The sequence below is a fragment of the Bison bison genome, unplaced genomic scaffold (assembly GCF_000754665.1).
Source record: "Bison bison bison isolate TAMUID 2011002044 unplaced genomic scaffold, Bison_UMD1.0 scf7180017864247, whole genome shotgun sequence".
Taxonomy (NCBI): Eukaryota; Metazoa; Chordata; class Mammalia; order Artiodactyla; family Bovidae; genus Bison; species Bison bison.
In genome coordinates this window covers 195,780-218,868 of record NW_011494819.1, presented here as the reverse complement: position 1 = coordinate 218,868, position 23,089 = coordinate 195,780, and the positions used below count along the sequence as shown (strand labels likewise).

At 43.8% G+C, this 23,089-nt stretch overlaps 1 protein-coding gene across 2 annotated transcripts in view; it reads left to right on the top strand.

Annotated features, from left to right (window-relative positions):
* Positions 1-22,562, top strand: part of HAO2 (hydroxyacid oxidase 2 (long chain)) — a 30,988-nt gene extending 8,426 nt beyond the window's left edge. The window contains exons 2-8 of one of the 2 annotated variants that reach the window (XM_010847215.1): positions 6,367-6,505; positions 8,456-8,607; positions 10,469-10,752; positions 12,175-12,384; positions 16,687-16,845; positions 17,414-17,483; positions 21,238-22,562. In XM_010847215.1, coding sequence (XP_010845517.1) covers positions 6,375-6,505; positions 8,456-8,607; positions 10,469-10,752; positions 12,175-12,384; positions 16,687-16,845; positions 17,414-17,483; positions 21,238-21,293 — 1,062 coding nt within the window. In that variant the 5' untranslated portion in view covers positions 6,367-6,374 and the 3' untranslated portion in view covers positions 21,294-22,562. The remainder of the gene's footprint in view (positions 1-6,366; positions 6,506-8,455; positions 8,608-10,468; positions 10,753-12,174; positions 12,385-16,686; positions 16,846-17,413; positions 17,484-21,237) is intronic. The other variant, XM_010847216.1, reaches the window with a different exon arrangement.
* Positions 22,563-23,089: the final 527 nt, after the last annotated feature.

Here is a 23,089-nt window from a genome sequence, read left to right as displayed (position 1 = left end):
GTTTCCTGAAAGAAAAATCAGCCAATAGTTTGGAGAAATCAGGGAAAGAAGAGGATACGTGTGTAGGATGATGAATTAGCTGGTGGGCCATCTGGGAACCCAAGTGGGGTGAGAACCCACCTGTAAAAGGGAAACGGTGCCCTGACTGGTGAAAGTGTTCCCCGCTGAAGCCTTTGGTTGCACCACAGGGTCAGAAGAGATTGTAAAAACCAGCCTCAAGGTTGGTGAGGAAGAGCAAAGGATGTCTGTGAGCTCCCAGCTGATTGGTGTCAGGAACCAGCCTAGATAAGGGGCTTGTTCCCTGCTCTGCACTTTATCACCATGAAGTAAGTGCTGAACAAGAATGCTAATGTGATCCATCTAAACAGAGGTCTTTGCATTTTTATGGGCAAAGGAAGCATAGAATGAGGACCTCATAAAACATCAGCCCAACCTTTAATTTCTCTAGTGGCTTCGAATCTGGTATTGTTGTTGTTTAGTCACCCAGTCGTGTCTGACTCTTTGCAACCCCATGGACTGTAGCCTGCCAGGCTCTTCTGTCCATGGGATTGTCCAGGCAAGAGTACTGGAGTGGGTTGCCGTTTCCTACTCCAGGGAATCTTCCCAAACCAGGGATGGAACCTGCGTCTCTTATGCCACCTGTATTGGCAGGGTTCTTTACCACTAGTACCACCTGGGAAGCCCCAGTGCCATCTGGAAAGCCCCCCAAATCTGGTGGAGATTATACCTAAATATATAAAACCATAGTTTCTCCAATGAGGAACTGAGGTCCAAAGAGCGGAAGTAACTTGTCTCTGCTCATAGAGCTAAGTGTCAGTAACCTCCTCTGAAGCAGACTGCTTCTCCATCCCCCACAAGTGTGGGTCCACTGACTACACAGGCAAGAGTCTAGTCTGTTCCTCCAGCTTCAGCCCCTTTTTGCTGATATTGGCTAACCAAGCAGGGTCAGGAGGAGTTGGAGTGATAAAATCCAGTGTAGATAAGTTCAGTCTCTAGAAACCTCAGGTCTACACTAGAAACTAATGCCCACGTAAGGATAAGCAAATTCCAGGTAATTTCGCCAGGCTCTTCAGAGAAATTCTGAGTCACATACTACATCAGAAAGAGCACTGAGCATGGAGACAGGAGACCCAGGCTCATTTTTTAATTCCGCTGTGCTGTGAACTTGTAGACATCTCTCCATCTCTCTAAAGTCCCTCTCAGCTCCATCAAGCACAGCCGCTCTGTCTTCTCATTCTCACCAGGCAGGATTTGCAATCATTACCATCCACAGAGGAGGAACACTGGGTCACTAATAACCTAGTTAGGTCACAACAGCTCCAGAATGAGCATTAATATAAATGCACCTCCCCTCACAACCTCACACTCTCCTTAAACAGAGCTCCTAGAGTAAGACAAAGACAGTCTCCATAGTTAGTGGCAGAATAGGTTCTGAAGAGCCCACATGTACTACTCTTCATAGGAAGATGTGCCCACAGCTCAAGAGGGGAATTTTAATGACTGGGGAGAAAAAACAGCTCATGAGAAAGGATGGTGGGGTGGTGGCTGGAGAGCACAGATTATTATTGCACAAACAGAATAAAACAAAACCACGGCCCTCTTGTCCTGGAAGGGGTCCTGAGTCCTCGGCTCAGTGTGGGAAGCCTCAGGGAAAAGGCCAGAGCTGACCCTGGGCTGATAGAGCCCTGGGTACATTCTTGCAGCATTAGACTACCGGCACCTGTCAGACCCACCCTGGGCCCTCTGCCTCCAGGCCCCCATATAAATGCCATCCGTGGTTCCTCAGGGCACACCAGTGTTAGGGACACTCCCATCCCATCTTTACTGACATCTGACCTTATGTTCCCGAGAATCCAAGTCCTGTCTCTGTTTTTACATTTTATTGGAGTTTAGTTGCTTTACAGCATGGTGTTAATTTCTGGTGTCCAGCAAAGTGAGTCTGCTATTCGCGTACACATATCCTCTCCTTTTTGGATTTCCTTTCCATTTAGGTTACCGCAGAGCACTGAATAGGGTTCCCTGAGCTATACAGTAGGTTCTCTCCAGTTATCTATTTTATACATAGTATTAATAGAGTATATATGTTAATCCCAGTCTCCCAATTCATCCCACCCCACTTTCCCCTTTGGCATCCATATGTTTGCTCTCTATGTCTATGTCTCTATTTCTGTTTTGCAAATAATATCATCTATTCCATATTTCTAGATTCCACATACATGCGTTAATTTATGGTATTTGTTTTTCTCTTTCTGACTTACTTCACTCGGTATGATAATCCCAAGGTCCACCCACATCTCTGCAAATGACCCAGTTCCGTTCCTTTTTTTTTTTTTTTGTGACAAGTAATATTCCATTGTGTTAAATGTACCACAGTTCACTTATCCATTCATCTGATGTCCATCAACAGAGGAATCCAAGTCCCTGACCTTGACCTTCCCTCCTCATTTCAGGATTCCCTGGGGGCTCGCCTGCCTCAGTTATGGGTGTTGTTGACTCCCATCTCCTGGTCCTGACACTGCCTGTGGCTCCAGCAATACCAGGACCCCTCCTTCCCCTGTCCACACCTTCCACTCCCAGGGCCTCCTCCTGCTACAGCTTCTCTGGTTCCAAGGCCACTGTTGCTATGGCAATGGCTCCAGGCTTTGCAGCCACTGTCCTTAAGATAGTCACTCACAAAGAGATTAAAGCACTGTCAGCCAACCTTGAACAGAGTAATGTCTCAAACAAGGCTCCCAACATGTAGCCTTGATGTTATCTCTACCACTCCATTGGGAAACTTGGCATAAGCTCCCAGGGGACAAGGCCGCATGGACTTAAAGGACACCAAGCATTTGATCCTGGAGGCAGGTCATCTGAGATAGCCCTGAGATTCTCCCTTGAATCTCAGCCACCTGCACCATGATGTCCCCTCACCCCGAGATTTATTACAGAGTGCATACAAGTCAAAGCATTCCTAAAGAGACATCAACATATGAGCCATATGAAACTCCAGTGGAAGACAGGTTGTTATCTAGCCTAATTTGGTAGGTACTTAGCAATTTTGAAGAAAGCAAAATCTGCCTTGAAATGCTGACCAGCCCCAGTCTATGAACTTCCCCTTTCCCTCACTCGGGAAGATTTGAACTTCAGGTCGTTAGCAACAGGTACCACTGAGTGTCTTTACACTTAGGTTTTAGTTTCCTTATTACTGGTATGTAAGTTGCACCTTATCTTTTTTTTTACCCTAGACAAAAAAAAAAAAAGCTAAACAGATGAAATGAGCTAAAATGAGCTAAGCTGTTGATCAGCGAGCAAAAGACTTTCATCCTTTTCTCCCTTTTCTCTTCCTCTTGCATAACTGGGGTAGAGGAGAAAAGAAGAAAAAAAATGCTGGAATGAAGGTCAAATGAAATGGGAATACAAAACATACCCGTTAGACAACTTGGACCCTCCCTTTAATTTCTGGGGCTTTAAAGCCAATATGGGTCAAACTGAAATACATAAAAACATATAGTCCTTAGTTTCCTTCCCAAATAGGGAAAACTTGAAACAACACAATTGTCCTTCTCTTCAATTATGAACCTTATGTTAGACCTCTAGTAAAAATTATGGGCTCAGGACTCTACTAAATTTTACATATGCTATGAAAAGAAAATAAAGAAGCATCATCATTATACTTTACCCCTACAAAATTCTTTTAAACTCAGTATAACAAGTAATTTAGGTAAACCAACTACTTTGCTCTGTACCATGAAATTGAAAATGGAAACTGTCTACATTTAGAAACTACTAGAAGATATGAGTCTGAGCTTTCCCCTGTAATAATTGACTGTCTAATCCTTCACAAAGTATTTGTTTCCCAGGCTCCATTCTCTTCAGAGGAAACTAACACCTTCTCCATCTCCTTCACTAGGAAGAAAAAGGAAATAGTAGGTGAAAAAGGAAATAGTAGACAGACATTAGATAAAATTGTGTTTGCTATACGTAAAGATGGTGCGTTATTTATTTCCAAGCAGCTTTATTCACGTTATCCCAGGTGAGTGATTCTGAGTGAGGCTGTACCATTTCCTTTAGATTAGAAGCAAATACTGTTAAGTTTTTATGCTAAAAGTCTGCAGAAGAACATTTCTGTGAGCGGGTAATGTTTAGGATATGGGGATTTGTTGAGACACTGGGAGCTGAAACTTGATGATGAATTCTCAGCCCACAAAGCAGAGAGATGATACACAGGGGAATGGTAAATTCAAGGAACGAACACTTATGAACAGCAGCTCAGTGTCACATAGCGTCCCACTGCTTGGGGAGGCAAAGTGTGTTGGGGGTCTCAGGTTCAGTGATTCACGAGGAAGATCTACAGGACACAGTAGACAGTTGAGGCTATGATTCATTACAGTGAAAGAATGCAAGGCAAAATCAGCAAGGGACAAAGGGCAAAATCTAGAGGAAAACAGGCATAAGCTCCCAAGAGCCCTCTCCCAGTAGAATCACAGACGATGCAGTTAATTCCTCCCAAAATGAGCTGTGACGGCACTTTGTGAGATGTTGTCTACCCGAGAAGCTTGTTTTAGAAAGTTGATGCCCAAGGTTTTTTGCTGGGAGCTGGTCACAGGGACACTGTCTGCCTAGCCCATACCAAAATTCTGGACTCTCAGAGAGAAAGCAGATGTTCAGCATAGAGCACATTGTTTGCACAAATAGTTTAGACACAGAGAGACATTCTTATCAGGAGATGGTGGGAACCCGCTTGAAATCCAAGTTCCCAGACTTCAGCCAAGGTCCAAACTTTATGCAAGCTTTCCGAGGTCTAGCATTCTCAGGTCTGCTTTATTAACCCTTTTATGCACCGAGAGGTTTAAATAATTGATTGCAATACAGCTGGATAAATACAATGATGAATTCATTCACTGAAAGTCACTGAGCCTTTAAGGGTCAGATAGGAATGAGATAAATTAGACATTGTTCCTGCACTTTGCCAAACTCAACTTAGCACCCCAATTGCTCTCTGCCCATGACAGGTTGTGCTGTCCTCAAAAAGCTCTGTGATTGTGCTCCAAACTCCACCTCCAGGCCTCCTTGCAGAACTCATGGCACATCCCAGGGGTGCTTCCTGTCTGTTGTATAACTTCTTTCTGCTTAGCCCTTCAAGCGGGTGTTTAGGCTACTTTCCTCTGACTTAACTGGATTCTGGCACAGCCTCACCTCCACCAAGATTCCCAACACCCCACATTTCATCTGGCCTCTCTGGTCCCATCATTCATTAAGGGAGTTACCTCATTAGAAGCCCTAGTCCCTGGGTCTTATCTGCATCCTTCAGATGATAACTTGGTAGGCACTTAGTTTCTACCCACAGGCTTTGGGTAACTCACCCCATGGCCAACTGCTGGGGAGATGTGCTGAGCTATGTACTACAGATTTCATCACCCTTCATAGTAGAACCTTCTTATGCAGAAGCTCTACATGCTGAGACTGACCGTAACCGGTGCCTTCAGAATTTCTGTAGATACTTGCTCCTACTAGAGAAATTTGCCACCTAATCCTGCCCTTTTTCCTCTTTCAGGGATGGTCATAGCAGAAGTACCAAGCTCCACGTATTTACGAGGTTCAAATAAGGGGATAGGAATGAATGGAGAGAGCATGTATCACTTTCTTTGGCTCAAAATTAGCACCATGCTCAATGACCCAGGCAAAGAGTTGCAAAAAGTCAACTTCCTACCAGATAATGAACTAACTGCCTCATGTATTCATATACCCAGAGGTTCCTAGGAACTCCCAGATATTGATTTCTGTTCAGACCCAGTTTTCTTGGCCTGATGGATCTCCTTCCCAAAAGGCAGAGATACGAAATAGCCTTCCAGAATGTTCAGAAATTGTTTATAGTGACTCAGCTGATGAGAAAAAGCCACCAAGAAATTAAGCTGGTGTCAGGAGCCAGGTCCTAGAAAGGTGCAAATGCCACGCTATGGGCACTCGAAAGCCAACAGCCATGGCCAGACTTGCATTTTAGAAAGGTCCCCGGCAGCTGGAGGGAGACAAGATGGAAACTAAGAAATTTTCATAATATTCTTATAAGAGGTGGTGGGGCCTCAATAAGATCTGAGGCAGCAGGCCTAGAAACAAGGGGACAGACCTGAGGGACAGTGAGGAGACCCAACAACCAGGAGTGGGAGCCGGGGCTGGGAAAGCAGAGGAGGGCAGCACGACTCCCTGCTCTCAGTCTGGGAATCAGCCTGTCTGGCAGCCCCTCCTTGTGGATGAAGATTACACGGGGGTTCACGTTGAATCCAAACAGCTCTGTGCTATAGTCCACACCTACCCCTTCACCCGCCTCAACTATCTGAAGAATTCGCATTGAGTTTTGTTTGGTTGGTTTTGGTTTTTCCGTTAAAGGTCCAGAAATGCCCTTGGTGTGTTTGACAGACTTTCGGGAGCATGCTCGGGAGCACCTATCTAAGTCCACCTGGGATTTTATCGAAGGAGGAGCTGATGACTGCTGCACGCGGGATGAAAACATGGCAGCGTTTAAAAAGTCTGGTCTTCCGTATCCTTTCTATTGCTAAGCTAAGGTGCCCAGGTTGAAAGCTCCTTGGAAGGTAGCAGTCCTGGTTTCTGCCTCCAAAGAACAGAGTATTCAAAATATCGTAATGGGCTTTTGTTGGTGGTGGGGATTTGGGGGGTTTTCTCCACAGGTGAGTGGGTAACTGGGGATAGGATGGGTGGAGAGACCTTTAATCTCTGCACAACTAGCACAAGTGAGCCACCCTCTGCCGATCATGCTGACTCTGCCACTTGAAAAGATAGCGCAACAGTCTCCGGGTCTCCAGCCCCCAGGGCGGGGAGGAGAAGCCAGCTGGGTAAGCCTAAATCTCCTGAATGCCTGAACTTCCAGCTTGGAGGTATAACAGGAGAGAGGGCTCAATGCTGGAGGAAATATGGAGACCCAAGGAGTCTTGGGGAGAGCAGGAGATTGATTCAAGAGAGAAGGGCTGGGCTGCCACAACAGTGGTAAAGTAGGGGTCAGTAAACAGGTCAGGTCAGGCCCACTGCCTATTTCTGGATGGTCAGGTCGGGCCCACTGTTTCTGGATGGTCCACAAGCTAAGGCTGCGCTTTTTTTCATTTTTAAATCATTGACAAAAACCAAAAGAGGAATTACAAAATGTCAAAATTATAAGAAATTTCCATTTCAATGTCCAGAAATAAAATTTTATTAGAACACAGCCATGCTCAGTCATCTACATCTTATCAGTGGTTGCTGTGATGTTACAACAGCAGAGCCAAGTAATTGTGACAAAGACCTCATGGCACTAAGCCTAAAATATATACCATCTAACCCTTTACAGAAAATGTTTGCTGACCTCTGTGATACTGAGGCCAGAAAAAAACTGGAAAATGGGACACAAGGTGAACCCTATCTTCTGTGTTTTCATATTTATTGAGCACTATATTAAGCACTTTAATTGCTTCCTCTCATGTGTCTTCACAAGACTATTAGGAAAGTCGAATTATTACTCCTATTTCACAGATAAAGTAACTGAGGCTCTCTGACCCAAGTTCACACAATCAGCATTTCCAGAAAAATTTTTCTCAGTTTATGTACAGGAATAATAGTATTTTGTGGAAAACAAGGACTTTTGGACCCCGAAGTTAACTAAGTCTCTGTTGGGACTTACAAATGTGTTTCATATAATTAACACTTGTTAATTTCCCTACCTTCTTCTAAAGTAGTGTTTAAGTCAGATCTTCAATGAATTAGCCTCTAACCAAAAAAAAAAAAAGTGATAATTCTCTGGGATTTGTCCTCTTGCAATGACCTTTTCTTGCCTTAAAGAGACTTGTGTCTGGGCTTCCCTAGTGGCTCAGGTAGTAAAGAATCTGCCTATAATGCAGGAGACCTGGGTTTGTTTCCTGGGTCATGATGATCCCTGGAGGAGGAAATGGCAACCCCCCAACCCCAGAGTATTCCTGCCTGGGAAATCTTGGCAAGATTTCCAGAGGAGCTTGGCATGCTATATCCATGGGGTCACACAGAGTTGGACATTACTGAGCAACACACACACACACAGATTTGTGTTTAACCTAAGAGAGAAGAGCCTAGAACTATGCCCTGCTCATTTATATCCATTCTAGTTCTTGTTATGATGCATCAATCAAAGCCTCCACATGCTGAGAGTCTGGTCATGGAGGCATGGCTCCAAGACACAGACTCTGATTGAGCAGGCAGAGAACAGAAAGACTATATGTGCAGTGGGAGTTCAGGGAAGGCCAGGTCAATGTGGAATAGGGGGTTGGGAGAGGCTTTCCAGAAGAAAGGCGCCTCCTGCTTGTCTATACTGCCTCACCAGCCAACTGACCCCACAAGTGATTTCTTGGGACCCAATGAGGTCCTAGACCTGTGCCAGGAATCTAGAGGTCCCAGCAGCACCTTCATGCTGGAGAATGATCCCACCAACAGAACATCTCTTTGTTGTCCAGCACAGAATCCGCCTCCGTCCCCGGTACCTGAAAGATGTGTCTAAGGTGGACATGCGGACCACCATCCAAGGAGCAGAAATCAGCGCTCCCATTTGTATTGCACCCACAGGTTTCCACCGCCTCGCCTGGCCTGATGGAGAAATGAGCACAGCCAGAGGTATGAGCTGCCCCCTCCTTGAGGCTCCCCTCCCAAGGCCCTTTAGGTGTGCAGACATGTCCTTCAGGGCAGGGGCAACCAGCTTCTCTATGGAAGACGCTTACAGACATGAACCTGGTTGGAATCAAGGATAGGAAAAGGAACAGTTAAAGCTACATTTGCCTATCATTTCACCTAAGATTGAGGAAATACCAGTTTTCCATTATAAAGAATGGTTAGGGTGGGAGGGAGCTACAGATGAATAGGAGAGTATGAAAACCCCACCAAGCCATGCCAAGAAAGGGGCACTGGCCCTGTGGGGTAAGGGCTGCTTAGTGTGGCCAGCAGGGGGAGGCCTTTCTTTGAGCCCTCGTGGGCCAGGGCTGGGGCTAAATGCCGAGTCTCTTAATTCAGGACGAGGAGAAAGTCATGACCTTGCTCCTAACATGAGGTCCTAGCAGGTGCTCTCGTCCAAATGTTCCATTTCTCTTATCCTCTGGGAAAGGTTGAAGGCAGGAGGAGAAGGGAATGACAGAGGATGAGATGGTTGGATGGTATCACTGACTCAGTGGACATGAGTTTGAGCAAACTCAGGATGATAGTGAAGAACAGGGAAACCTGGTGTGCTGCAGTCCATGGGTTGCAAAGAACTGGACACAACTTAATGACCGAAAAACCACAGTTGATTTGATCATCTTATTTGAGAAAAAGTTTTCCATTGGCTTTTGTCTTCTTCCTAGTCCCATCTCAGTCTCTTCCCTCATTTGCCACCACCAAAAAACAAGAAGGGAGGAGAAGGGAAGAGCAGGGGGCAAAAATATTCCTGGGATTCATTTGTCATCTTCAACTGAAACCAAATCTTTTTTTCTCAAGTTGCCCAAGGGTTCCCTGGGGTCTTTTCCTTTGACTCTGTGATATAGGAAGTGATGAATCCAAGGATACTAGAGCTAAAGTGACATCCATCTGGTTAGGAACAAATTTGGCTGAGTTAAAATATGAATACCCTGTATGAATATGACTGCTCTACTAAATCTTCATGGTTGAGGGTGTTGGGTTGTTTAAGGCAGGAGAAAGCATTATCTCCTGTTGATGTTAGGAAATGAAAATATTAATTGTGATTAGGTCAAAGTCTCTACCTGTGAGTTGTAGAATGGTAGTGACATTAACCTCTTGGGGAATCCCCTCCCTGAAAATGATTAAAATGAGAAATGAGAAAGGTGCAATTGGCACATCATTGTCACCATCGTCAGCATCGTCACCATCATCAACAACATTATTACTAGCATTTGTACAGTACCTCACTTCATAGCTTTAAAAAAAAAAAAGGATACCATAGCTGGTATCCTATTTAATCTTGCAACAACCCTATAAGAGTGATATTATCATTTTCCCCCTTTACAGATAAAGAAAAAGAGACTCAAGGCCACACAGCTAAGAAGTTGTAGAACTAGTTTTCTTCTACCTCCAGATAGCATGCTTTTTCTACTGCAAAGCTCAGTCTTCTCCTTGGAATTATGTTCTCAACCTTCACCTTCTTTAGTTTCTTTCTGCTTCATTAATGGATTCATAAGATGTCCATTTCCTATCTGAAAGCTGCAACATGTTCAAATGGTTTTGGGAAATGGTTTTGGGGACTCAATGTCATTTCTAGCCTGAAATATTTTAATGGAATACAGAGTTTATAAGACCAGTTATACAGTGGAGGACCCAGGCAGTCTGATCAAACACCTCTGATGCCTGCCCGATAGGGAAGAAGAATGAGGTCAAGCTTTATCTTCACTCACAGGCAAGCTGGCCAGAGGGAACACAGACCTATAGGGCATTTCACCCCAGTTCAGAATGTCACTGCCCTCCAACCTGAGCTGTATCATTTGCTTTACAGCTGCACAGGCAGCCAGTATCTGCTACATCGCCAGCACATATGCCAGCTGTAGCCTTGAAGATATCGTTGCTGCTGCCCCCAGGGGCCTGAGGTGGTTCCAACTGTATGTGCACCCGAACCGGCAGATAAACAAACAGATGATCCAAAAGGTGGAATCCCTGGGTTTCAAAGCTCTGGTCATCACTGTGGATGTACCCAAAGTTGGCAACAGACGAAATGACATTACGAACCAAGTGGACTTGATGAAGAAGTTATTGTTGAAAGATCTCGGATCACCTGAGATGGTAGGAAAGATACCAGAGCCGGGAGGGCAGGTGTAACGAGGCAGATTTCCATCCCTCTTTCCTCTCTTCTTTCTTTCCTCAAGAAGTCATTGTTCTGTACCTGTTCTGTGCCAGGCACTAAGGATGCAGCAGTTCAAAAAGCAGATGGAGTTCCTGCTGCTCAGAACTTCCAGATAAGCAGAATATAAGACAAATTGTTCTCACCTCTGGAGCTGGCCAGCCTGTCCCCAGAAGTGTTCTGGGCAGGTCTGGATGTTAGGAAATAAGAAAGCTAGGGAAAGAAGTTTTTTGTTTTCATGAGACAGAAGAGTAAAAGTTTCTTCCAACATTTTCTACTTTATGGCACACTTAGAAAACGATCATACATAGATAAATGGACCATGTGAAAAAGATGCTCCTATTCAAGGTGAATGCCTATGGAGCAGGACTGCCTTGAAAACTGGGCAGCAATATCTCTGCACACCTGGAACTCATCCATGGGGCACCAGAGAGCTATAGTGTAGTTTTTTGAACAAGGTGACTACAAAGGCACTTCCTCCATTAAAATCCTTTAGTCCAATGGGATGAAGTGTCCCAGAGAGAGAAAGCTGTGGTAAAGTTGGAATCCCTTGACTGCATTAGAAATAATGATACCAGCCTTTTCAGCCAATGAGCAGCTGCGATATCCAGCCAAGTGACTCAATAGTTCTACCCTTTAGCCACAAATTGGCCTTGAGGGTTTCTGGTATCTTAGCTCAGATTCCAGGGATACCTTGGGGCCTATAGATATTTGATTCACATGGTGAGCAAAGATAAATATGGGCTTCCCAAATGACTCAGTGGTAAAGAATCTGCCTGCCAATGCAGGAGACACAGGAGATATGAGTTTGATACTTGGATGGGGAAGAGCCACTGGAAAAGGGAATGACAACCCACTCCAGTATTCTTGCCTGGGAAATTCCATGGAGAGAGGAGCCTGGCAGGCTACAGTTCAGAGGGTCACAAAGAATTGACATGACTGAGCAGGCACGCAATACTGACTTAAGATTATTGAAGTCTTGCTTAGTTATTGTTACCTTGTACATATCTCAGTCACAACAATCACATTGGCCTATAAATGTTTTTGCTTATCTATCTCACTTAATAAACTCTGAGATTTGGGGGGGGGGGGGGGGGTTTGAAAGTAAGGACTGTGTCTCATTTGTTTTTGTGTTCCCAGGTCTTAGAAAAATTTTTGAGCAGGGACACAAGTAATGGTTAACAAATAAGCAATGGGAGTAGAAATTCTTTAACAAAAGTTTTCTTTGGAAAGGAGCTAGACGTAGTGTTGGCTTTTATGGTTCCTCTTTTCAAGCTTACAAATGGCGGCTTTTCAAATGTGCCTCGTCTTTGGAATGAGAGTCTCAATGGAATTCAAGGCTAAGGTTCTCTTATTCCCCACAGGGAAATGTAATGCCTTATTTCCAAATGTCCCCAATTGACCCATCCATCTGCTGGGAAGATCTCTCCTGGTTTCAAAGCATGACTCGATTGCCCATCATCCTTAAGGGGATCTTGACAAAAGAGGACGCAGAGTTAGCTGTGAAGCACAATGTCCATGGCATCATTGTTTCCAACCATGGTGGGAGGCAGCTTGATGAGGTTCCTGCTTCAGTAAGTAGAATGACTTCAGAGTGGGTGTGTCTGTAAGTGCTGTGTGTGTGCACATGCGTTTGTATGTGTGTCCACAGCAAGGCACTCTGTGATATTTGGTGCTCGTTCCCCTCTCCCTAACCGACTATGTTGGTTATATGTGTGTATATATATATGAAGGTTATATGCGTGTATATATATATATGAAAGACTTTTAATCATTAATAATAGTCTAGTGTGTGCCAGGCTATTTTTACAAACTCAACATATGTCATCTCTAAAGTGCACAACAGTCCTGCATTATTATCCCTACTTAACAGATGAGGATACTGTAAGATGTAGAGATGTTAAGTAACTTGTGAGTTCACACAGTTAATAAGTGGTTAAGGTGAAATTTGATAGAAGAGTTGTTCCCAAGGCATAGTGGTCACCTGCCTTCTGGAAGAAGCATTCAGCTGGAAGCTTGCCTGTCTGCATGGATTGGAACCTCATATTTTCTCATATGACACATCCCAGGAAGAAATGGTGCCTCACTTAAGCTAATAAATAACTTTCACAGTAAAACTTAAGATGCTCTATGAATCTTTTGCTAAAAATCCAAGACAGTCTAAATTTTCCCCTAGCTTATGAATTTGTCCATTAGAGATGGAGTCTGGGGAAAGAAAATGAAAAGGAGGGAGGCAGGGAAAGAATTTTTAAAGGAAGTTCATTGATTTCATGGAGACTGATAGCTTGTATTTTTCAAGGGATTCTTCTATGCTGCTTGACTCATTCTGAGAAATGGAAGTGAGTTTTTTTCCTCTTAAGGGTTTTTTTTTTTTTTTTGGTCTTTTAAGTAGGACATATTCACTGCAAGTAAATTGTAAAATATATCTAAACAAAAAGAATTAAGATAAAAATCATTATTATTAATGACAATAGTTTGGTAATCAACTTAATGTAAATGTAACATTTTAGGTTTGAAAACTATATATGATATTGTGCAATTTTCTTCTCTTCATTTATCAATATATCAAGAGCATCATTTTACTTCAATAAATTCGCTTTTGTTTTTAATGGTGTATAGTATGAATGGACAATTTATATGACCACCTTCCTATTGTTTAACATCTGGATTGCTTCCAAGGGTTCACTCTTTTAAACAATACATCAGTGACCATCCTGAAATCTTTAGCACATTCTCAATTTCTCCTTTAAAAAGAATTACAAGAAATAGAAAAAGCTAACCAGCCAGTTTATACATTTCAAGGCTTATGAAACTTTGAGGTTTCAAATGCCAGTCACTGGCCTCCTCCTCTCTACCAGGTTCTACCTCATAGCAAACAAGCATGGATTGAACTACAGGGAATGGTCAAGCCTTCTACTTCCCATCCCAACTCTTGACCTAAGACTTTAGGAGAATGTAGGTCTTCAGAACATGCGCTGAGCTCTCTCACCCAACTCCATCAAGGATACCCATAAAGCCATCTCTCACGTATCCAGTAATTGACAAAATAGAGTGTGCAGAGCATAGCAGGTTCTGAGCTGACCCAACTGTGCTGACAATAAGAACAGAAAGCAAAGAGCCCCTCACCAACCAGCAGCAAACAGGGTAGAATACTGACTTTTGAAATAACTCTAATAAAACATTACATAATTGGCTGTCTCTCATTAATCAGTTTAGCTAGTCTTGCTCCCTCAGGGAGTTCTGAGAGAGGAGTGGGGATAAACGGCCCACTAATTTTCACACTGCACTTCCTCAAAAAAGAATGAGCAGTGAGGAAGGAAGGTGCCAGAACAAAAAGAGTTTCTTCTGCCCCATCACACTGATCAACATGCTGTTCTCCCAGGCCATCTGACCTAACAGCCAAACCCAAGATCATCCAGGGACAGTACCAAGATTAGTGGGAGGCTAGTGAGAGACCCACCCTTGGCTCAAAATTCAAGAAGATGCCAAAAAAAACTGAATTAGGAATAATAGTTTCATGCACCATTTGAAAGATGAAAATTAATGCAGAAAAATCCACAGTGAATAGCAACAGTTTTAACAGAGATAGGATCTGATCCTGCACTTGCATAATGTTGCCTCACTCATTTCACTGTAACCTGGCCCTGGTTCCAATAAAGTTTTATTTATAAAAACAAGCCCCCAGCTTGCAGGTCAAAGTTTGCCATTTGATTTTTATAAACATTGTATTCAAATATTATTTATATTTTTGACACCCTTTAAATTTTGTGCCTGGGGTAAGTTGCTCACTCTTCTCAACCCAGTCCCTCCTTGTGAGGGGTGTGACTGTCTCAGTGATAGTCCATCTCTGTAATGTTTCATATCTAACACTCCTGTGCTTCCTTCCAGAACCAGAGGAGGCTAGCTTTGGCCCCAGAAGACTCTAATGAATGCCCTATTGTGGCTTATCAAAAGTTAACTCTCAAGCCATACTGAGTGAACCGCAGGCTGAAATTCACCCCCTACTGTGCTTCTTAAACTACTCTCAGTTCCATTGTCCAATGTGGCTCACTAGAAGGGCTTTCCTGGTAGCCCAGACAGTAAAGAATCCCCCTGCAATGCGGGGGACCTGGGTTGAATCCCTGGGTTGGGAAAATCCCCTGGAGAAGGGCATGGCTACCCATTCCAGTGTACTTGCTTGGAGAATCCCCATGGACAGAGGAGGCTGGCAGGGTGCGATTTATGGGGTTGCAAAGAGCTGGACACAACTGAGCAACTGAGTGCACAGGGCAGAAGAGTTTGCATGAGTACATTTCTTTCTTTCTCACAGCATGCCCATTCAGGAGACGTGGGTTTGATCCCTGGATCAGGAAGATCCCACAGGCCACAAAGCAACCAAGCCCGAGTGCCACAGCTATTGAGCCTTCTGTAGAAATGTTTCACATAGTACCATGGTGGGACTGTAAAAATACCCTGATTTTGATGCACATTCTCTCCAGTCTTTACATGTAGGTTAACAAAATGTTCAATTCTCCCCCACCCACTTGGAAAGTACAAAGCTCTTTCCTCCCTGATTTCATACTCTGCTTGGTCTCACCAAAGGATCTCATTCAGGCAGAATTCAATCGACGCCTTCCACTGCAGATTCTACTCCTCCTCTTCAGTTATTCCTCAAAGAGACAGAACAGAAGCCCTGAGGCAGTTCCAGAAACTTTTCCTTCAGGACCCTCCCCCCAGACTCTGCCATCACCCCTCCTTACAGACTTGGAGGTGACCAGGAACATAGCTCAGTCTGGGGCACCTTATTTCGACAGGGCTGTTGACCACACAGCTGGGAATGAAAGAGAAAAAAAGGTGGGAGAAAAGATCCAGTTGAGAGAGGCAGCCAGAGTGATCAGGTGTTTTTGTTTTGTCTTTCTAAGGCTTCAACCAAGCTCTTACAATGTTACCACTGCCTTTCTCTCCCGTGTCTCAGATACCCCGTAAGGGAGTCAGGAACAAGTTGCTCAGATGTGTTGTGTCAGGAATAAGTTACAGCCCAGTTACATGGAACAGGCTGTGGTTCAGACACTAGGGTCACGGTTAATCGCATTTATTTTGCCAAAAAGACTTAGGGCCTTAGCAATGGAGAACATTTCTAATTGTGCCACCTTAGAAGCAGAGAAAGTGGAAGAGAATCAAAAGTCAAAATGTCCTTTAAAAAGAAGAAGATTAAAATGTTGTGTGCAGCCTGGATGGGAGGGGAGTTTGGGGGTGAGTGGATACATGTATATGTATGCCTGGATCCTTCTGCTGTCTACTTGAAACTACCACATTGCTACCTGGCTATACCCCAATATAAATGTTTGTAAAAAATAAAATAAATAAAAAGAACAGGTGGCCCTATTGCTAAAGAATCTCCCTGCCAATGCAGGAAAAACAAGGAACCTGGGTTCAGTCCCTGGGTTGGGAACATCCCCTGGAGGAGGGCATGGCAACCTGCTCCAGTATTCTTGCCTGGAAAATCCCATGGACAGAGGAGCCTGGAGGGCTACAGTCACGGGGCAGTAAAGAGTCAGACACGATTGAGTGACTCAGCACACAAAAGCGAACACTACAAATGGAAAAATGCCCCCTTGGGGATGTTAAGAAATACCAAGAATTTCTTCCAAGCTGTAAACACCTGAACTCTGTTGGAGCAGGAAAGGGCAGGAGCGGGTATCCTAGAAAGAGTCCCTGGGCCTTGGGAATGTAGCTACCCTGCTTTGACAGCATCTGCAGCCTCAAGCATAGAAGCCTGAGGCATTGCCCCAGCTTAGACCCCCTGGAGCCAGCCAAACCCGGGGGGCAGTGCTGTCCCGTGACACCCTGAGAGTCCAAAAGGAAGTCTCTGAGCCACACTTGTCTCTTGTTTTCAGATCGATGCCCTGACAGAAGTGGTGGCCGCTGTGAAAGGGAAGGTTGAAGTGTACCTGGATGGTGGGATCCGGACTGGCAACGATGTGCTGAAGGCTCTAGCCCTCGGGGCTAAGTGCGTTTTTGTGGGGAGACCCATTCTGTGGGGTCTTGCCTACAAGGTGAGAGTGGTAAAATGAAAACCAACCGGAAGGCACCCCACTTCTCATTTATTTCCACGTGCTTCTGTGGTTTAACCCCCAAGTTTAACCAGCTTTTGGAGGTGCTACAGATCCTGAAGGACAGTGACACCTCACCTGCCCCTCCACACTTCTTCCACAGCATGTTGTAAATTTTCAAGAGCTCTCAGCCCCACCTTTTTACTCTTTGCTTTCCTTTATTCCCAACATAGTTCAAATTTCACAGATAGCCGCCATCCACCCCACCACAGCTCTGAGCTCACTTAGAAGTATTTTTTAATGTTTATTTACTTTGCTGCACCAGGCCTTAGTTGCATCACGCAGGATCCTCAGTTTTGTTGCGACATATGGGTTCTTTAGAGGAGGCACACGAACTCTTATTCAAGGTGTATGGGATCGAGTTTCCTGACCAAGGATGAAACCCAGGCCCCCTGCATTGACAGCATGGACCGCCAGGGAAGTCCCCTCACTTAGTATTGAAACTCAGCCTGTGGTCAGGATGTTCCTTCATGCCACTTTGAGTCTCCTCTTTTCTCTGTCTTGTGAGCAGGGTGAACATGGTGTTAAGGAAGTTTTGGACATTTTAAAAAATGAATTCCACACTTCCATGACCCTGACAGGTAAGTTTTTACCATGCTTTTCCTAACTCAGAGCTAAAAGCAGGCTGTCTAAAGAACAGAAGCTCGGGCCCTTCCTTCTCATTTGCCTCTCCCAAACCCAGAGAGAGCACAGAGGAAATCCCCGAGACAAAGTGAAATGAAAGTGTTAGTCTCTCAGTCGTGTCTGACTCTTTGTGACCCTGGGGACTGTAAACCTGCCAGGTTCCTCTGTCCGTGGGATTTCCCAGGCAAGAACGTTGGAGTGGGCAGCTATTTCCTTCTCCAGGGGATCTTCCCGACCCAGGGATTGAACCTGGGTCTCCTGCATTACAGGCGGACTCTCTACCATCTGAGCCAGTTAAGCACAAACTCAGAATGTGATACCTCTGCCACAAAAGCAAGTGCAATTTCAGATTGTGGTAAAGAGGGTCCCATCTCACTTTGGCCTGCTCAGATCGCATCAAACTTGTCAGATGTAGTTCTTGGGGTGATCTTTAAGTAAGATTCATGGATTGTTAAGAGTAGGGAAATTAAGTCACAGGGAAAGCATGGAGGAACTGTAAAAGTGGAAGCAAGCAGGATGACAGAACAGAGAGAAGGAAAAACATCATCCTGAGTAACCACAGGCAACAAGACAAACTTGAACGTCTCAGAGTTACACACAGGCAGGTATCAGGCATAAACGAGGTAACTATAAAGCAGTGTTCATAAAAACTTACATGTGTTCAGCAAATCCATGTGATCACTGGAATCCAGTGATCCTGTGAAATAGTGGTTCTCAGATAATGGTGGTAACTTCCTTCTTCAGAATCATTTGGTTTGGGGGTGGGGGTGGCTTATCCTTTTTTCTCATTGGCACAACGATGCAGGGTTGGCATTGGAGGTGTTCAGTACTCAGGGATCAAGGATGCTAAACGTTCTAAAATGCTTGGAGCTGTCTCAGAAAATTAGCCTGCCCAAATGCCAGTCATCGGTAGCTCTGTCTCTGACTGTCTTTGTCTGCTGTAGATGGTAATAGATTGTAATGTGAGAGGCAGACAAGATAAACCCAAATAAGACCTCCATTCATGCCTCAATTCTAAAATTTGGTGATAATAGGAACTTCCTCCAGAAGTAACAAAATAATGAATCCAGAGATCTGAAGTGGAGTCGTTTTTGTGCCATTGACTTATTTCCACAGATGATGCTACCAAGTGTCTGCCATCTGCCAGGCACAAGGCAAGGTGTCCAGGTCTTTTCTAGTCTGGTTTTCATCAGCTATCTAGACAAGTATCTTGTACTTAGCATCCAAGCTACATAGTGTTCACTGGGGCTGTGAACTCAGCCTTTTGGGCTTAAGTAGTTTAAGCTAGAAAACTTAGACCAGCATTAATGCCAGTCCCTTTCAACTGAGTAGATTAATAGGAAAAAAAACTGGGGGAGTGGATTAAGGCATCATGGACCAGGACTGTCCATCTGGGGCCAAAGCCTATGAAGATAAGTCAATAAATAACCCAAGGTTACCAAGTCTCTCCCATGAGGGCGAGGAGGGCACAAGTGTGAACAGATATCATGTTGATGTCTTTTGCCCTTGGGAGGGAGAGAGAGATGGAAAGATCTATGAGTTTCTGCAGGTTCCTAGAGATTGAGGTGACTTCTGTTGCTCCCCCAAATATTTTCTCCTGTCTTTCTGACATTATGTCTGACCTTTTAAAACAGAAGCCTGGAGGGGGAATTCACAATAACAAAGCTTTTTTATTCCACCAAAAGTTTATACTTAACAACCACTGGGATGGAAATAGAGACTGGAAAATCTTTTTCTGAAATAAAGGGTAGAGAGCCCTCTTCTTAAATGGGGTCAGGAAAAAAAGAAAGAGAAAACAGGATGATGAATACTTCTATGCCTAACTTTTTATATTTCTTTCCTTCTAATTGTTCTCCAATGAGAATGTATTGTTTAAATGCAGAGAAAAATGACTAATCAACAACTAAATGTGGGATAGGCAGGAGGGTTTGGGGAAGAAGGGAAAGAAGAGAAAATCTAGGCTGAAGGGCATCCCTCAGCATTCTCTGTGGGTATCGGTCCCGCAGGAAAGACTCCCCAAGCTGATCCCTGGGGAGAAGGGGGTCTCAGGTGAGGAGGGCTGTGTTTTCAGTGGACCTCACTCAAATAGAAAATCATAATGTGAAATTCCATAGAGTTTCACATTCAGTTCAGTTCAGTCGCTCAGTCGCATCCGACTCTTTGCGACCCCATGAACCACAGCATGCCAGGCCTCCCTGTCCATCACCAACTCCCACAGTCCACCCAAACCCATGTCCATTGAGTCAGTGATACCATCCAACCATCTTATCCTCTGCCGTCCCCTTCTCCTCCTGCCCTCAATCTTCCCCAGTATCAGGGTCTTTTCAAATGAGTCAGCTCTTCACATCAAGTGGCCAAAATATTGGAGTTTCAGCTTCAACATCAGTCCTTCCAATGAACACCCAGGACTGATCTCCTTTAGGATGGACTGGTTGGATCTCCTTGCAGTCCAAGATCAGCCGTTCCCTGCACAATGCATGTAAGATGCTTGACACAAAACCAGCACCCAGGAGGTGATCAGTCAATATGACTTCTCTATCCTAAACCTCCTGGAGATGTGTGACATTTTTCCTCTGTAACCTTGTGACATCTCAGCCCTGAGAAGAGAACCCTATTTGCATGTGAAATCAAAATAAGCTTAGAAATCATCTTTTCCTAATTGTGAGACCATATGCCAAAACTGTACATATAGGAATGTTACAATCCCAATTTGTCTTGGAAAACAAAACTGTGCACACATAAATCATGTGTACACAGACCTCACTTAGGTCTCATCTCTTGTAAGGGACAGGGGCTGAAACAGAAGATTCAACAGGGGCTGAATCTTCTTGAGTTTTATTGCTCGAAACTACCCACTTTGTTTTAATTTAGCCAAAGTGTTTTAGTGTGAATATCCTCCTAATTTACAGTAATGAAAAAAACATGAGTACCTTGTAATTACGAATTCATTGTTAAACCTTTAGTGAACCTCTACCAAGAACAAGGCAGTGTCCCTGGTACCATGTGGACCAAGACTCCATCTGATGAGCTCATGCTGATAAGTAGAACAAGTACACAAATAGCACCAGGGCTTACATGGGATGCTTCAAAGTGTCTCAAAATGGTATCACACACTTTGATGCAACTACTGAGACATTTTTGCATCGTTTAAATATTTATTTCTACTACAGTGTATCAGCAGTTTCTATTCTGGCATCTCTGCGCTCCTTGAGGAAGTCTACCCTCTCCAAAGCTGCACAATTCTGTCTGCCCCGTGGAAACCCAGAGCTGTCAAAATCATTGTCACTTCTGATGAGAGCACCTCTGGCTCCAAATTCCTGCTTCTGCTGACTTAGTTCATTTTATGAGTTATTTACGCATCCCTCACCTGCCGTTCCTGTCACCTATCATCAACACCAGGGGCTTCCCTGGTGGTTCAGTAGTCAGGGGTATTCACTGCACACAAACTGACTTTTCAAAAGGCTGAAATACTGCTTTTATGTTTTTTACCATCCCATTTTGCCATGGCTGTTTTCAAAGAGGACACAAGCACAGGCTCACAAAACAATTCCCAATGTAATCAGAATTACGTGATATGTTCTGTATATATAACATTTTATCAGGGTGAGGGCAAGGGTCAAGGCTTGTTTCTATCCCCATGGTGGGGTGGTGACTGGGGTTTCAGAGAAATGAGCTTTTAAACTACATTTTGGTTTTTTTGTTTTTTTTTAGGTTGCCGATCGGTTGCTGAGATCAATCAGGACCTGATCCGGTTCTCCAGGTTGTAAAGAAAGACAGCCGATGGCCTGACTGCAGAGTTTGCCCATAGGAGGAAGACAAAATCATAGGGTGTGTGATGCCCTCTTGCCTCAATCCCATCCTGGCCAGCAGTTTATCCCTGCACCCTCAACCACTCCACCCCAAATCCCTCATCTTCCTCAAATATGCCAATGCCCTTCTTTGCCTCACTGCCTTGTATATGTTGCTCTCTTGCCTGAAATCCTCCTCTGAAAGCAGAGATCTTAAAAGAGCAGATCAGCAATAGCTGAAATAACTAGTGATTAAAACTATTTGAATATACTATGTTTCTATGAAATAACTATGGAAATCTGTACCCAAGAACAGAAGAGCTATACCTATAAAATATTCCTCAACAAAAATCATACTCCTATCTGTAGACAACAGAGAAATAATATAGTTAAAAACATAAGCTTTGGAGTCATACAGACATAGGATTGCCAGGTCTGTTACTGACAAGCTGTGAGACTTGGGAATGTTTTTTGATCTCTGTTCTTCCATGTCTTTGTGTATAAAATGAGGTTTATAATACCTACCCTATTAGGTTGGGAGAAAGATTGAGGGAGATAACATACATAAAGTTCAGAGCACAATGCTTAGCCCCTAAGTTTAAGAAAGAGTAGTTTTTGGACTTCCATGGCGGTCCAGTGGTTAAGACTTCACCTTCTAATATAGGGGGTGTGGATTCAAGCTATGGTGGGGGAATTAAGTTCCCACATGCTGCAGGATGTGGCCAAAAATTAAAATACATAAATAAAACTTGAAAAAATCCCTCTTAAAAAATAAAGAGCTATTAGCTTTTATGATTATTATTTGGCAAATTCCTATTTATCTTTTAAGATCTTGTTCAAATATCACCTATTCTTACCTGGCTACTTGATAAAGGTTTCCTATTGTGCTTTGCACATTATACTATTACAATCCTTATTATAATATGTTATGTTTATTGGTCTCTCTCCGTAAATAGACTTTACATGTCTCTGAGCAAGAAACTATATGCTTGGTACTGGGTTTGGCATATAGCAGCATCTCAATAAACATTTGTAGGATGGATAGATGAGTGGATGGACTGAAAAGGGTGAAAGGAGAGATGGGAAAATGAATAAATGCCCTATCAGAGTAAAAACTCCCCAGACCAGCAGTCAGCAAGAATAGACTTCTAGAGCAGGGGCGCTTGGCTAAATAAGATCTGACACTTGAAGACATTAAGGAAGTTAAGGGTAAATTCCCGATATCCTAAATAAATATTGATAATTTCATAACTGGTGTTCATGTTCTATCTTGGTCCTTGTTATAGACTGTTTTCTATACAACAATCATTGACTTTTTTAAGTACAAGCAAATCCTGCTAGTTTAGTGCTTAATTCAGTCACTCAGTCATGTCTTACTCTTTGCAACCCCATGGACTGCAGCATCGCAGCCTTCCTTGTCCATCACCAACTCCCAGAGCTTGCTCAAACTCCATTGAGTTGGAGTCCATTGAGTTGATGATGTCCATTAAGTTTGTGTCCATTGAGTTGGTGTCCATTAAGTTGGTGATGCCATCCAACCATCTCATTCTCTGTTGTCCCCTTCTCATGCCTTCAGTCTTTCCCAGCATCGGGGTCTTTTCTAATGAATGGGCTCTTCGTATCAGGTGGCCAAAGTATTGGAGCTTCAGCCTCAGCATCAGTCCCTCTAATGATTATTCAGGACTGATTTCCTTTAGGAATGACTGGTTTGATTTCCTTGCAGTCCAAGGGACACTCAAGAGTTTTCTCCAACAACATAGTTTGAAAGCATCAGT